Source organism: Symphalangus syndactylus, chromosome 19, assembly GCF_028878055.3.
Source record: "Symphalangus syndactylus isolate Jambi chromosome 19, NHGRI_mSymSyn1-v2.1_pri, whole genome shotgun sequence".
In the NCBI taxonomy this organism is placed as follows: domain Eukaryota; kingdom Metazoa; phylum Chordata; class Mammalia; order Primates; family Hylobatidae; genus Symphalangus; species Symphalangus syndactylus.
The window spans coordinates 24,759,644-24,775,520 of record NC_072434.2 but is presented as its reverse complement, the minus strand read 5'-3'; the positions used below and the strand labels follow the sequence as shown (position 1 = coordinate 24,775,520).

The 15,877-nt window shown below is 33.9% G+C and overlaps 1 protein-coding gene across 1 annotated transcript in view; it reads left to right on the top strand.

Annotated features, from left to right (window-relative positions):
- NEK7 (NIMA related kinase 7) overlaps window positions 1-15,877 on the top strand; it is an 80,934-nt gene that overhangs the window by 50,733 nt on the left and 14,324 nt on the right. Inside the window, exons 7-8 of the mRNA XM_055233886.2 lie at window positions 6,522-6,616; window positions 10,682-10,795. Coding sequence (XP_055089861.1) covers window positions 6,522-6,616; window positions 10,682-10,795 — 209 coding nt within the window. The remainder of the gene's footprint in view (window positions 1-6,521; window positions 6,617-10,681; window positions 10,796-15,877) is intronic.

Below are 15,877 nucleotides of genomic sequence, written 5' to 3'. Positions count from 1 at the left end.
GAGCTTTTAGAGGTCAAACTCTTTTTTTTTGAACAATATGCATTTTTCTCTTACCCCCTCGGTCCTTATGTAATTCTTGTTGTGAGGTAGATCCATACCACATAGAATTGAGTGTTTCACTCTCCCACTCAATGCATGAATCGAATCATTAACACGTTTGTATTTATTTTCAATTGCTGCCCTAACACATTACCAAAAACTTAGTGGCTTAAAACAACAGAAATGTATTATTTTTCAGTTCTGTAGGTCAGAAGTCCAATATGACTGACCAGGCTAACATCAAGGTATCTGTAAGATTGCAGGACTTCTGGAGGTTCAGTCCATTTCTTGTCTATTCAGATTATGGCAGAATTCAGTTTTTTGGTTTTGTAGGACTGAGGTTCTTGTTTCCTCACTGGCTGTGAGCTGAGGGCCATTCCCAGCTTCTAGAGGCTGCCCTCATTCCTTGGCTCCTGGCTTCCTTCCTCCCTTTTAAAAGTTAGCAGTGGTGGAGAGTCCCTCTCACACTTTGAATCTCCCCTGCCCCTTCTGTTGCATCTCTTACTGATAATCTAGGGTAATCTTCCTATTATAAAGTCCTCAACCTTTATGGCTGCAAAGTCTCTTGCCACTACCATAACATAAACAGGTATAGCACCAAGAGGCGAAGATCGTGGAGGCAAAATTTCTGCCTGTAACACCATTTTAATAGACTAATTTAATAGACATTTTAGTAGACGTGACAGCTGGGGAGACATTCGTATCCTCCTCTAAAGCATAAATAGGTGAAATTGTTTAAAAGCTAGAGAGGTTCTAGGCTGGGCGTGGTGGCTCACACCTGTAATCCCAGCACTTTGGGAGGCCGAGGCGGGCAGATCGTGAGGTCAGGAGATCGAGACCATCTTGGCTAACACGGTGAAACCCCATCTCTACTAAAAATACAAAAAATTAGCCAGGTGTGGATCACGCCATTGCACTCCAGCCTGGGCAACAGAGCAAGACTCCGTCTCAAAACAAAAACAAAAACAAAAAAAAGCTAGAGAGGTTCTCTGGAAGAGTTCCAAAATTAAAGGAAGTTTACGTTTACTGAAAATAAATATTTTCTTTTTTGAAGAGATATTTTGACTTTAGATTTTCACATTTTTATTATAGGTCTTTATAGGTACTTTATTGCATTGTAATTTACATTTACTTTTCAAGGGAGAAAATGCCACACTTGGCTTAATAAAAATTCATAAACAGATCATTTTCTTTCATTGTTAGCTTAGTGCATGTTTGTGTGTGAGTTTACTTGTATGTGCTTGTTGTACATCCTAAAAATGAGATAGATTTTTGCTTAAAAAAAAAAGCTAACTAAAACTCTCTGATATTGATCCTTGTGCTAAACAAATATTTGAAACCCCTTGGGAGGAAATTATGTTCTTGTTTTTGTTTTTGTTATAGGATTGCTTGAACTCCTGTTTACCTTTCGCAGTGAGACAAATGGTTCTTTGATTTTGTAATATTGCCAGCAGAGTAAATGCATGGCCATCATTCAAGCTCGATATCAGAGTTTTCACACTAGAGTCTCTTGAGTGTACAATTCGTGTTCCCCACACTATTTCCAAGTGTGATATATCCTCTGATTTCAACTTAGAAAATTAGTGTTCTTGAGCCAGGCATTAAAACAGTTTCATTTTTGGTGCCAGGTGCCACCTGTGGTCACATACTTGTTTTTCCCACACCTTTCCTAGCACCTCTCGATAGATCTTTGTTTGGCTTTTTCCCCTTCGTTGTTCAGGGTGGTTTAGAGCTATAAAGGCAGCGTATGTTCAGTCAGTACTATAGGCTGCTTTCACTGATTTATTTTTAACTTTCAATCCCTTCTTGACTTAAGTAATTGCTCTGGTAAGAAGCTATTATCTAATTTTAAACTGTGCATGTTTAACCTCCCAGCCGCCATAACAAGTATTTTTTTAAATCAGCGTAGCTGCAGAGTAGCATAATTTTCACCTTTGGCCCATTGAACCTGAACCCTTATTCCTGGTTTTTCTTATGTACATGCTGTGACTTTTAGAAGATTTCTCTGCTTCTTAATTTGGAAAGATACAGATATTTTTTTCAGTTTTATTTCACAGTGGTCAGTTATAATGAAATCACCATCTGCTTAAATGCAAGAGACAAGAACTACTTGGGTTTGAATTCCAGGTCTACAGCTTAACAGTTTTATGATCCTTGGCAAGTTACCCGACCGACCTCCCTATGCCTTCTCTCTAAAGCAGTATAATAGTTGAAACATCTCATAAAACTACCTTATAATAGTCCCCGTTTCACTGGACTGTGAGCCCCACAAGATCAACGATTTGTCCTGTTTACTTCTGTCACCACGGGACCTAGAATTGTGTACCATGCAACAGGGTATGGTAAACTTTTGTTAAAATTCAGCAAGATAATACATAGAATGCATTGAACACAGGGTCTGGAGCACAGCAGCAATAACAATAAAATATGCTTAGGTGTTTTTCCTCGGCATTATTAAAGCTCTTAAATGTTATCGGTTGCACTTCAAAGATGACAAATTTTATTTTATGTCTTTAGCAGAAGAAATATTGATCTCCTACTCAGCCATTCTATATTGACCTCGGTTAATACTACTTACAATGAAATAAATTTGGCCTCTCTCCATTCTGTCTGCCAACATAATTTCTGGGCTGACTCATAAGTATGAAGGAAAGAATGGAAATTAAGTCCTATTTCCTGAAGTTGTGTGTGTGTGTGTGTGTGTGTGTGTGTGTGTGTGTTTACATCAAACTGAGGTGTAAGATGATTTGTCTCCTTTTAATTTTCCCAACAAGGAATATTCAAAGCTTTCTTTTCTGTAGTTTTCTCTGATTCTAAGAGAAAGAAACTATATTTCTAAACTCAGTTCGTTTGTTTGTACTCTCGGACTTAAAACACTCTCACTCAGCTGTCCTAAGTAATAGTTTAAAAAGGACTTTTTTTTTTTTTCCATTTTGTTTTCCAGATGGATTTTTGTAGAGTTTCTATAAGTCCTACAGAATTTTAAAGCAAAAGGGACCTCAGAGATCAGCTCATCTTTCTCATCACTGTATCTTACAGATGAGGGAAGGAAATGAAAAGAGAAGTTAAATGGTCCTAACTAATGTTAGTGGCAAATGTAAGATGTGAAAGAGATTTATCTTTCACTGGTTTTGTGCTGCCTCCCTTGTTTAAAAAACACACAAAAAAGCAATCCAAAGCTAACCACATATGAGGATGCTTCAGTCATTTTGTTTTCTTTTTTCATTCAAATCTTTGCAGAGATTACAGTGCTAAAATGTTAGCTAAACTATCCCATATATAACCTGCTCTGATTAAAATTATTAATTTAGTGATACCTTCTATAATAGCAACATGTTAGCGGAACTTGTTGGTTCTCTTAAACATATTGCAGAACTTCTAAATATCAGTCTTCATTTTATTCAGGATAAAGATTAGAATATATTTGTTTTTTATGGAGTATATACCATATAAAACTTTTCTCATATAGCTAGAACAGGTCAATGTAATGAAAGGGATTTTTACATATGGATGACTGCCTTAGTATATTTTAATGTAATATTAATATAGAATAAAGAAAGGTCAGGTAAGATTTTTAGTTGTTACCAGTTTTCCTCTAATGTCAGCCTCTGTTTTTTATAATGTTATCATCCATTTCCTACTTTTATTCGTGTCCGAAGGTTAAAGTGGCGAAAGTATCTGCTATTGCAAAATGTACTCTCATTTTACCTACAATCATAAATTCTTGAAAGATAAGTGGAATTGCATGTGCTGTAGTCTTCAAGCTTCTCACTACATAGGACAGTAATTCACATGATCATTTTAATGTCTAATCATATCACTCCATAACTCTCTTTTCTTGTACAGCTGTTAAAAGAAGTCACAACATTCTTGAGGCAACAGTAATCGTAGACACAGCTGTCATGAATCTCTGAAAAAGGTTTTTGGAAATAATTATATCTTCATTAATTTTGAAATGTTGAAAACATATCACTGCATTTAAATGTACTGCAAATTTTCCTGAGCACTTAAACTTTTAGGCCTCTCTGCTACAGAGAGAGAGGTAAGGACGAATCAGTTTATGTGATGGGGCTGAACCTCTTTGCTCAGTGTCAGTCAGCGTAAGAGTCCTTGTCCAGAACGGAGGGGCATATGAGGAAGCATGTCAGGAGACAGTAGAACCTCTCTCTTAGGCCTGTGTTCCCTAGTGAATTATGAATTTATCCTATTAATAATTATGCTGCAGAATACAAACTTACTCATATAATGACTCTTGGAAATGTGTTGATCAAAGAGGTGAGTAGCATCCTTAGCTTTACATTTTAATATATACTAATGAATATATGTAGTTTAAATATTGAAATACAACATGCTTACTTAATATAAAGAGGCTTGTTATTTATAATATTAAGAATCAGTATCTAAATTTAAAGTATCAGTGTTAACTGAGTGTGTAACTTTTTGCAGTGACCTCCAGCAGCTCACTGAAAAAAGATTTTTGTACATTAACATTTTTTACATTTTAAGTTTAGCTTAGTAGAATTCCTAATCATTCTTTTCCTCTGCTCCCTTCACTTGGGGGTCGTCCTTGAGTTCAGTTTGTGTTGCAGTTAAGGTGTTATGCTGGGGCTAATCTCTGTAAAATGCTAGCATTTGTTCTTCTTTTTCCTTATCATCAATCTTTCACACTCATATCAAACCCCTAATGTATCAGCAGGTTTCCCAGAGCTACTGGTTAAAATTACCTTTGCTTTTGGTAAACTCTGAACCTTCAAGCCTCAGTGTTTTCAGTTGCCCCCCTGTGGATTCCGTGAAGCCTCTCTCTGCACATTCCTCACTGCCAGTCACTTGCTTTATGTCCTGAAACCAGGAGCAGAGCCCGTTTATTATTCCAACTGTACCTGCCATCCTTCCTTAAATGGAGAGAATGTGTAAATATTTCCAATAATTGGTGTCACTTATGCAAACTACAGGTGAAAGTAGTTAGAACTCCCAAAGCTAGATAGCTTGTGTTTATTTTACACAGTAATAATACAGATTCTTTAAACCTAGCTGTTTTCCAAAGTTCTTTGCTTTTCTGACACTATAGAAATTGGCATATTTACCTGTTTATCTTCAAAGTAAATGCTACTATTAAATAATTTATGTCTTAAAGTTTGTCTCATTAATTTTCGTATATTAATAATTCGTATTTTATATAAGTTTCTTATCCTGTTTGCATACTTTTTTTTAACTTCGTCACTTTCATAAATACTTTTCTTTCATCCAGTCTGACTAGGGCTATCTATGATTAGTAAAAATGGATTCCGATACAGGTAGGATGTTTTCACCTTTAGCTTAGTGTAATTTCCACACATAACTATTAGGTTATAACTTTATTCTTTTGGCAAACTGACTCCTGCCTTTGAGTATAGTGCTTTGATTATTGGTGTGAGTCTTTTGTTGCTTCTGACTAAAGACCCCTATTCAGTCTTGTTAGTCTTATTTAAGATTTATAGTAAACACCTGGGGAGGTCTTAAAAATTAATAGAAAAAGGGGAATGCCCTTTTCTCCTTGAATAGCAACATATTTTTGGTAGCCCTTCCCTCAGGTAAATAAGATTCTAAATGTTCATAAACTTTGACTTTCTATTTGGCAAAAAGCCTTAGACTAATGATGATGAAATAGCCGTCTGAGTCTGAAATTAAAGATACTCACTTTGAAAGTCACTTAAATATTTTTACACTTCAAAGTGTAACATATATGCTTTTGTTTATCTTCAAGTGTTTAATAGCATCTTCTAAAACAGTCATAAAAAAAGAAAAAGTATTAGCACATCAAAGCAAGCAAACAAAAACAAAAATTATCTTGAGTGTCTTGTCTCTAAAAAGGTCTCAGTAGTAACAATAACTCAAGACATTTTTCCAGAGATGCCAGTGCCCTTTCACATTTGTTATTATATAATCCTTTGATGTACAAAAGTCTGTGGTATTCTTTCTAAAGTGGAAGTAAGGCATCAAGTGTTATATCATTTGTTAACAGCCACGCTGTGTTCTAAAGGATGTTTCTGTAAAAGTTAACAAATATGATTTATTTACTCATACTGTACTAAATTGTTATATAATACTATTTATTTTTAAATAAACTATCATGCTTAATTATTTGGGATATTCAAGCCATATTTTTTAAAAAAAATAAAGCCAATGTGAATCATTTAAGTAGGTATTCTTAGCAGAATTACCTTTTTTCCCTTAGTTATGCTCCGTTGATTCTCCTTGGATTGATCAAAAGGAAATAAAGTTTAACCCACCACATTGTTTAGTGCAGTTGTTAATGTACTATTTAAGGGTCAAGGAGTAAAGAAGAAATTAAAAAGTTTTTAGTATTCTCAAGAACAGCTTTCTGATACTAATGAATTATTTTGGTGATGTTTTTAAATTCAAAATTTTGTATATAGTTTCTTACCACAGCTGCATCTTTATTTTTATATACCTCTTATTTTATTTGGTTTGTTTTTTTGCAGTTGGTACGCCTTATTACATGTCTCCAGAGAGAATACATGAAAATGGATACAACTTCAAATCTGACATCTGGTCTCTTGGCTGTCTACTATATGAGGTAGGTAATGTTGATAAATTCCAAATATTGATGCAGTTTTACTTAGTATATTTCCTCTATCCTTATAGTATATACTTACTTTTTTCTGGATGTTTAAGAATCACCTTTTTAATTATGAAGAATTTTCGTTGGTTAATAACTTTGTATAATGGAATTTAATAACTATACATTCCTACACATCTAATATATTTTTAAATTGTGTTCTTTTGATGAGAAGTTTATTTTTAAAGCATTAACTTTTATGTTAATATAATGCCTTTCTGATATCTTGCATTTGTAAATATATACGTTTGAACATCTATAAATCTTGATCCATGCATTACAGGAGAGGCATAATGGATTGGATTTAATATATGAAAGTATAGTAAATATCTTTATCAATATTTTATTTCACTTTTACACAGGTGTAATTTAGCATTAAGGATAGTATGCAAACAGATAGTTCTTCTAGGTTATTAGTTTAGTTTCCATGAGTAATAATTTGTATTGGTAAAGCTCAGTGAAATACTATCTCTTTTGTTCTACTGGTGAACATTTATCAAAGGAAGATGGAATCAGGTAGGTAGGTCCTCTAGAAATGTTGCACTGTAATAATTTGGGTGGATAAAAGAAAGCATGTTAGTAACACATTTTACATCTTTGTTGGTATAAAAGTATCTCAAGCTAGTGACTTCTGTAATTTTGTTTTTTTAATTGAATGATAATTTTCCTAGGAATATAGACTTTGAGTCAAAGCTGTTAATTAAAAATTAGTCTATATCTAAGTAGGTTTTAATAAAGTGAGGAAATGTAATACATGGAAGCATTTTCATATCCCTGTGTAGGAATCATTTTCATATCTCTGTGTATATGAGAGAAGTCTAAAGAGGATAGAAACCAGTGCATTTCCTACTATATATATTTCCTGTCTCTTGTCCTCCAGAATTAAATGAAATATATGATGAAGTCATCTATTTTAATTGTGCCACCATTACTTGGAAGTAGAGCATTAGGAGGTGTTTTTTGACTTTTTAAAAATATATGTCATGATCTTTTATTATTTTATTCATTGCAGATTCAAATTTCCTTAATTTAAGTAACCTGAAATTATTTGTTTTGTCCTTCCTACTAAAGTGACTAACAACTACTTAAAATGAAAGGATTTTTAAATATTCTTAAATAAACTCATACTTTGGATAATTTTTGTTATGAAAAATTATGAGTCAGTAATGTAACAAAACATGTTTTTATATGTGCACATGAGATTACAAGAAATTATACTCACTGTGTTATATTTTGTTAATAATTTGGTACAATGCTAAAAACTGGATTGTTATATTGTTACTATAATGTTTAAAAGTCACTCTGTACATTTAAAATATTTTATATTTGTTTAGTTAACCTTAGATTCCTTTAGGGCATAGTCTAATATTATCAAAGCAACATTTTCTCTTCAAATCCCTAAAAGTAAACAGCAAATTGGTTTCCAATAACTAGATTAAATTTAGCAATAAAAAAGAAAAAGTTCAATTGAGGTAATAAGTGGTTTTTGAGAGGAAGTTTGCATAATTCTTTTAGATCTAGCATACTCATGTCAAAACGGAAATAATTTATCACATTTTGAATTTGCCTTTGAGAGACGGTGTCCCATTTTTGTGTGGACTTAAAATGCCACAAAAATAAAAATAACATCTTTGGACATTCCTACATCCATGAGTTATATGTATTGTGGATGATTTTGAGTTAAAGTATCTATCATGCTAACGTTAGTTTTCATTTCAATGCATTTTCTTGATGTATCCATGCAAATCTTTTAGAACTAGAATTTTTCTAAAGCTTTAATTTAAATTTATGTTCTATCTCCTTTCAGTTATGTTTCAATATACTGTTAATAGAAATACCTAACAGTTTGGCTTTTAAAAAGTGGTCATAACATCACGTATTTTGTATTGTACCCACTAAAAAATTACTATTAACAATGAAGACATAGGAAGCCTTTTTTGAAAATGTATTTTAAACTCAGAAAATTAGACTTTCAAATATTCCTGAAACCTCAAAAAAAAAAAAAAAAACTAGCAGTACAGTTTTAATTGATATGCAACAAAGTAGACTTTACTAATTAAAATCAAGATGCTGTGCTTTTGCTACACGGACCTTTACATGGAAAAGTAGGTTTTACACATTTCCTTTATTGTTCAGCGCAGCAATTGCATCCTTACAGGGTTGTAGGTTGGTGGCTTACAGTTCAAAAAAAAAGAGAGCTGCCACCAGCCCCGAAGACAGACAGTGGGCTTTCGTCCCTCCGACACCCCCGGAATACTAATCAGGAAAGTCAGACCCTGGAGGTCAGGGAGTAAGTCAATCATTCTAGCGATCGTCTCAGTGTGGAGGATCAAATTAGCCTGAAAAATTCAGCTGCTGGGAGGAGAGGGCGAGCAGCTGTCAGGGGCAGCATCGAGATGCACTAATGAACCAGATGAATAGTGCAAAAGCTTGAAAATAAAAACAGGACAGTTGACATTTTTCATCTGTCAAAGCAGGAGATGCATGAAAATATACTATTCCTGTTTAACTCCTTAGGGGACATTCAGATTTTTTTTTTTTTTAACACTGCAGTACTGAGAAAAAGGACTATAATGAATGCCTAGAATATGATAATGAATATATGTACATTTACTTAAGGTTTTGCAAACACAGAGAGACTATAGTTTATATATACAGTGTATTTTTAAGGTAACATTTATCTTAAAGTGTCCTTGCATTTAAAACAAAACCCACTATTATTATTATTATTATTATGATTGTAGTTCTTTTAGAAATTTCCTCTCAGAGTGTTTAATAAGATTAGGGGCATTCAGATTGTTTTTAACTTTTTTCTTGTCATGTGAAACAACTCTTCCTAAGGTACTTCTATATAGTTGTGTGCACGTTTTATGTAAAACATAAGCAAGATAAAAATGTGTTGAGCTACTTTCCAGTTTTGATTTCCAATCCCATCCCCTTCTCATCAAGGCTCTGAAGGAGTTAAAGCTCTGTCTGGAGCACAGAAGACAGATGAGAGCCATTTTCAGCTTGTCCTGTCCCCACTGACGCTCACTGAGTAGCACAGCATGGACTAGCGTGTTTCACACACACTCTGCCTGTCTAGGGAATGTACACATTGTCCTTCCAAAATCAAACTTATTAGCACATGTAGAAAAGGGTGACTGACTTTGGGGCAGCCTGGCACTCCGTGTTGTATTCTTGCTGCTGCGGTTCAAAGATTTAGAAGGTTTTGAACAGGATGCGAACATTTTAAATTGAATTTTTAGTTTGTAACACTGCTTACCACAGTACTTGCTTGCACTTTAAATGTCAAGTTAGAACCTTGTCTTAAAATAAATTTAAATTCAATAATGTCTTTTTTAAAGTTGTTCATCCTTTGGGTCGTGTTTTTCTGCATAAAAATCTCATTTGGAAGCCTTGAATTACAGCTATGACTCATTGAGCTTTCGAACATATTTAATTTAATGTTTTTGAGACATTATCAAAAGAAAAGAGTTCTAATTCATTGTAAACTATTTGGGGATCAGTTATTGCATTTAAATTGAAAAGACTTTTTTCTCAGAATAACCTTTATCTTCAGAAACTACTTTGCAAGAGAAAATGCTCTGCATTCTCTTCCCTATGCTAGATTATAATTCAGTTTTAACTTCAGTTTCATGTTTGTTCTGTATGGTTGAGCTACACCTTGTGATGACTGTTTTGTTGTGAGATATAGTAGTTGTTTTTGTGTCATTATAGGTACAAAGAGTTTTTAAATTATGTGTTATTTTTCTTTATGTTGCACTTGTATTTAAAGAAATATGCTAACTCATTCTCTATTTTAGGGAATTTTAAATGTTGGAAAAAAAATAACCAAAAGTTGTAGTAAGATTTTTAACTCAATAAATTTCCTCAGAAGGGGATATTCATAAAAATCAAAATGCCCAGATAACTCTATTTAAAATATTTGTAATTATTTTCTACCCCCGTGTAACATACTTGATGAAATCACCTTTTAATTTACCATCTAACTATATCAGTTTCATTGGGGGCATTTTACAGATGGCTGCATTACAGAGTCCTTTCTATGGTGACAAAATGAATTTATACTCACTGTGTAAGAAGATAGAACAGTGTGACTACCCACCTCTTCCTTCAGATCACTATTCAGAAGAAGTAAGTCATTTTCAGTCCACATGTTCTTCTGTTGTCCATTTTGCTAACATTTTTATTTTACTAAGAAATTTTACTTTATCCAGAAATGAAAATGAATGGTATAGTTAGCAGAACTAGCACTTTTTAATTCTGCTTTCATTCTCTTGGAGACTTGCTCTCTAAAGAGTTGACTATGCAATTGATAATGTGTAGTGCAACACAACACAGCATGTGGTGTAAAATTGGCCACTTTCTAGGTGTGATAAGAATAGTAGCTGACTCTACAGTGTACTGAACGGTGCAAAGGGCAGAATTAATACTCATACTTAGGCTCTAGTTAATCATCATGTCTGATGGCCCTTCCTAACAGGGCTAACTCCTTATTCTCACAGTCCCAGACCAGACCAGCACACAGTTGTAATTTTCTATTTTGGCAGAACTTCCCTTTCGTCCATGTTTTCCAAAACTCAAAACATGCATCTCTTAACTACATATCTCTGAGCCTTATTATTTAAGCTTTACCTTCCCTCCATTGACTATACCTGTCCTATCATCACCTCACTGCTGTACTCAGATTCTGCTGGGGAAATGTTTCGAGGTTATCATTGTAGACATGTTTAAAAAGTGTGTTAGTTGTGGCTGAAAGTCTTAGAAGGCTACCTTGTTAGGATCTGAGTCTGAATGCTTGCTTGCTTTGGTAACCCACTGAAGTGAGTTGTTTTGGCTCTACCCAATGTCCAGTCTTTCATTGAACAAAACATCTCCCATTTTAGCCTAACGTATCATCATTTTACCAATATTTAAGGAGGATGTATGCAGAATAGCAGTATCTCAGGTCAACTAAAATGTTTCATATTAGCTCTTTATGGAATACTCATCAGGGACCTACCAAGAGAAAATAGTGTGTTGAGTTAGGACATCGCACCTTCTCATGAGCAACAGATTTTTTGCCTCAGGAAAATGGAAAGGAGAAAAGGAAAAATATAAAACAATTATAATGTTCACTTATTAGGTAATCATGTCAGTCTTTCTATTGTGAAACGAATAGCATTGGGTCTTAGTATCATGTAAGGAAATTTGAGTTCGTGTAACTTGAATAATAAATATCTCTAAAGAATTTTCACCACATGTAAAGCATTTGTGTTCCTAGAATATAATAGGCACTTTTTCTTCTGGTAGTTTTGATACTGATAATCAGTGATGCCTGTTTTTTTTCTCCATAGCATTTGTATTCAGGTAATTAGAATAAACTGTTACACAGCAGTGATGATAATTTAAAAGTATTATCTTTATTTGATGTTAATACTATTATGTTAGCCATTTTTAATTACAATTTTGGGTATAGACTATAAATATGGCATTTCACAAAACCAACTTCAGAACTATAGGCCTGGAAATACAGTAGGGTGTGAACAATAATGCAAAATGATAGCAAGAATGTCAGGGGCCTTTCTTTGTTGTGTCATTCATGCTGTCTTCTTTTTTCCATGAAGCACATGAATATTTCACATATCTGCATCCTCATCCCCTATTCTTCTTGACTAATTTTCAGACTGTCTGAATTTGCATTTCACATGGTAGCTGATTAGGAGATGCCGAGTGCAGCAGTGAAGCCTCAGCAGGCGGTTACCATGGTGACCTTCAGCAGGATTTTAATGATGATACCACTAGTGGTTCGTTGAAGTCGGCCTGCCTGCAGGGCTACTTCACTGCAGCTAAGTGTGAAGTTGGATATGCGGATTCTCAGCCAAGGGGCAAATATCAAAGTCTGGCCCAGATAGAAGGTCTTAGAGTTGGGAAAGGAAAATAGATTCCACTTTTTACTTCATTCTATATAGTTACCAGTTTCGAAAAGAGCTGTAAAGCAAAACACATTATATGGTGTACTTTCCAAAAAAATGTGATTCCTCGTATTAGTAAAATCTGTTGTCATTCCCTGATGAAATAGAAAGCTGTAGTTTCTAGGTAAATGTGGAAAATAATTCTTACTAAAGAAATGAATATAAAAATATGCAGACTGTATAACAATGTTACTTTAATCCATTTATTTATGTGGAAGAGTTCTCAAAACAGCTTTGAAATGCAGATGTGCTAATAAATATTTTCTCTCCTTAAGCAGGAACTCAATTTGTAAAATAATTGTTCAGAATTTATGGTAGCCAAAAATCCCAAATTTGGTAGTGCTATAATGTCTTAAATTTTTTTAATAAAGTAGACTTTTTAGATCTTTTAAAAATCCAGAATACCATTTAATTTGTTAGTACGGCAGAATACAGGAACTAATAAAAAGTGAAGTACAGAGTTTTTCAACAGTGAACTTTTAATTAAAAGACAGTTTATTTTGTTAATTTTATAGCTACAATGATAACAGAGTGTGTAACTATTTGAAAAATAAAAAAATTAAGCAAATCAACTTATCAAGTATGTATTTATGAGCTTACCAAATTTATGTAGCTACTGCCAAATTTTTAAGGTTACTTCCCAAACAAGATTTTAAGGGAGGATTTCATGAGAATACTAGCCATACCTTCCAATCAGCCTCAGTTAACAGGAATCCTCAGGAACTCTACACAATTTATTTCTAGATATAGTCATTCTATTAAGAACCCAGAGTTTAAAAGCTTGGGATTTTTCTTTTAATTTCCTATCTTATATTCTAAAACATATATAACAGTTAAGCATTAAAACAAAAAATGAGAAGTTTTAGAAAAATAAGCCTGAATGTCAAATCTTTTCTTTTGAATTATGCTAGTCTTAGTGTGTACAAATAATTAGGGTTCTAGATTGATATATTTCAGCTACACATAAGTGATATTAGGGAATCTGTATTTTATGGCTTACTTAAATATATTTATTTATGAGTTCTTTTGATGTTTTGTATTTTTTCCTTTTCTAGTAATGATCTCATCCATGTATCAATGGGCAATTACTATATTTAACAAGAGTCCTGGGTTGAAAAGATAGATATCTTTCCTTAGATATCTCTTAGTTTAAATGAAACTTGGTATTGTTGGTGACAGTGAAGCAAACATTTACTTATGTATAAGGAATTGTGACTCAAAAGGCCCATCGTAAACTGACCTGGGCTCATCTCAAGAATTATTGATCATTGGATGTTCTTTTCTTCTTTCTCTAACTCTTATCAATGCAAGTTCTACTAGAAGTTCCATGAATTTTCATGCTTTTATAGATGATGTTTCCTCTTTCTGAAGTACCTCTTTTTCCTGTTCTTTCCAAAGAAACTCACTCTTTTCCTTTCAAAATAGCTTGGACATAGTTTTCCTGCATAGTTTTCCCTGACCTCGTTTCTTCTCTCCCCATCGCCTCCTCCCTTGGCAGTTACGCCATGTTGTAGTAGCTTCCTTGCATGGATGCCTCCCCCTGCAGACTGTCAAGCTCCTGCCCTTGAGGATCAGTAACTCTGCTGCTTATCTGTATATCTCTAGGGCCTGGGGCCTGACACATTTTAAAAGGCCTAGTAATTGATTGATTGATTGATTGATTGATTGAGGGAATGAGGGCAGTAATCTCAGAGGTAGATTAAAGGATGAACCAATAAATGACAATTGAATGAGTGAGAGAAACTTCTCCAAAGAACTCTCTGTAGAGTAAGGCAGAAAATTACTCACAAGATAGGCCAGAGGATGTGATAGTTTTCTTTTATTGATATTACTTCCTGTTTTACATAGGCATCATTTTCTCTGTAATGCCAGGTGTCCATTTACTGGGAAATAAGATAAATAGACTGTTTTCCTTCCATTTCAGTATTTGATTTCTTTGAGAGACATTGCAGTAGTCATCAAAATTATCTATTTGTTCACAAACTTATGAAACTCTAAAATAGTAAATAGCTATATTGTTAATTATTTAGAAATTTAACTGATACTGTTAAAATGTCAGCATTAATATCAAACAAAATATATACTTCGTTTCTTTCAATACTTTTTATTTGGCATAAGAAAGGTTGACACAGTAGTGCCTCAGTGGTTGCTTTAGCATAACATTTCTGGGCCGGGCGTGGTGGCTCACGCCTGTAATCCCAGCACTTTGGGAGGCCGAGGCGGGCGGATCACAAAGTCAGGAGATTGAGACCATTCTGGCTAACACGGTGAAACCCCGTCTCTACTAAAAATGCAACAAATTAGCTGGGCGTGGTGGCGGGTGCCTGTAGTCCCAGCTACTCGGGAGGCTGAGGCAGGAGAATTGTGTGAACCCGGGAGGTGGAGCTTGCAGTGAGCCGAGATGGCGCCACTGCACTCCAGCCTGGGCGACAGAGCGAGACTCTGTCTCAAAAAAAAAAAACAAACAAAAAAACATAACATTTCTTTTCATGTTAGGTTTGAGGAGATAGATTTAGAAGAAAGTTCTATAAGTTGAGTACAGGGTTTGCAGATGAAAGTTTAAGAAATGGAAATGAGAAAGAAGGATAAAGGGTGCCCTTCGTTGAAGAAAATTGGGTAGAGATAAATTGAAGACTAAAAGCAATACTTTGAGTGAAAAAGAAATTTAAGCACCTATCAAACATTGGAAAGATGGTTAAAATGTTTTTAATAAAGTAGACTATTATTACAACAGTGCTTGCTGATCTGAACTAGTGGCTATGGCAGATGTTTAGTAGTAATTTTAAATGTATTGTAAATAAAGTACTGAAGGATACAATATTTGTGGTTCTTGTGATTATATTCTGATTATATTTTCAAAAACTTGATAGTTTAGTAAGTCTCATTAATGCTTTTTTAGGTGAAGAAACCAACAAAATGTGATTTTGGAATCGGAATTATTAACCCAGTGATCAGTTTCCACATTACTTAATGTCTCTTTTGTTTTACCTTAAATTTCTGTTCATTTTATGACTTTATACCTCCAGCCCACAGATAGAAAACTATTTGTTTTTTAAAAAAATCAAGTAATGAGTCCACTCAAAAAAATTAACCCATAAAATATCAACCTGAAAGGTCACATTCAATCATATAACTAATATGAATGAATCGTAAACTTTTACCTCATAAATGCTAATAAATATATTTTGGTTTTATCTCCTTTCTATTATTTTTGACTTTCTTTCTTAGGTGGACAGTGTCCCTCTCCTTTTTTTTTTTTTTT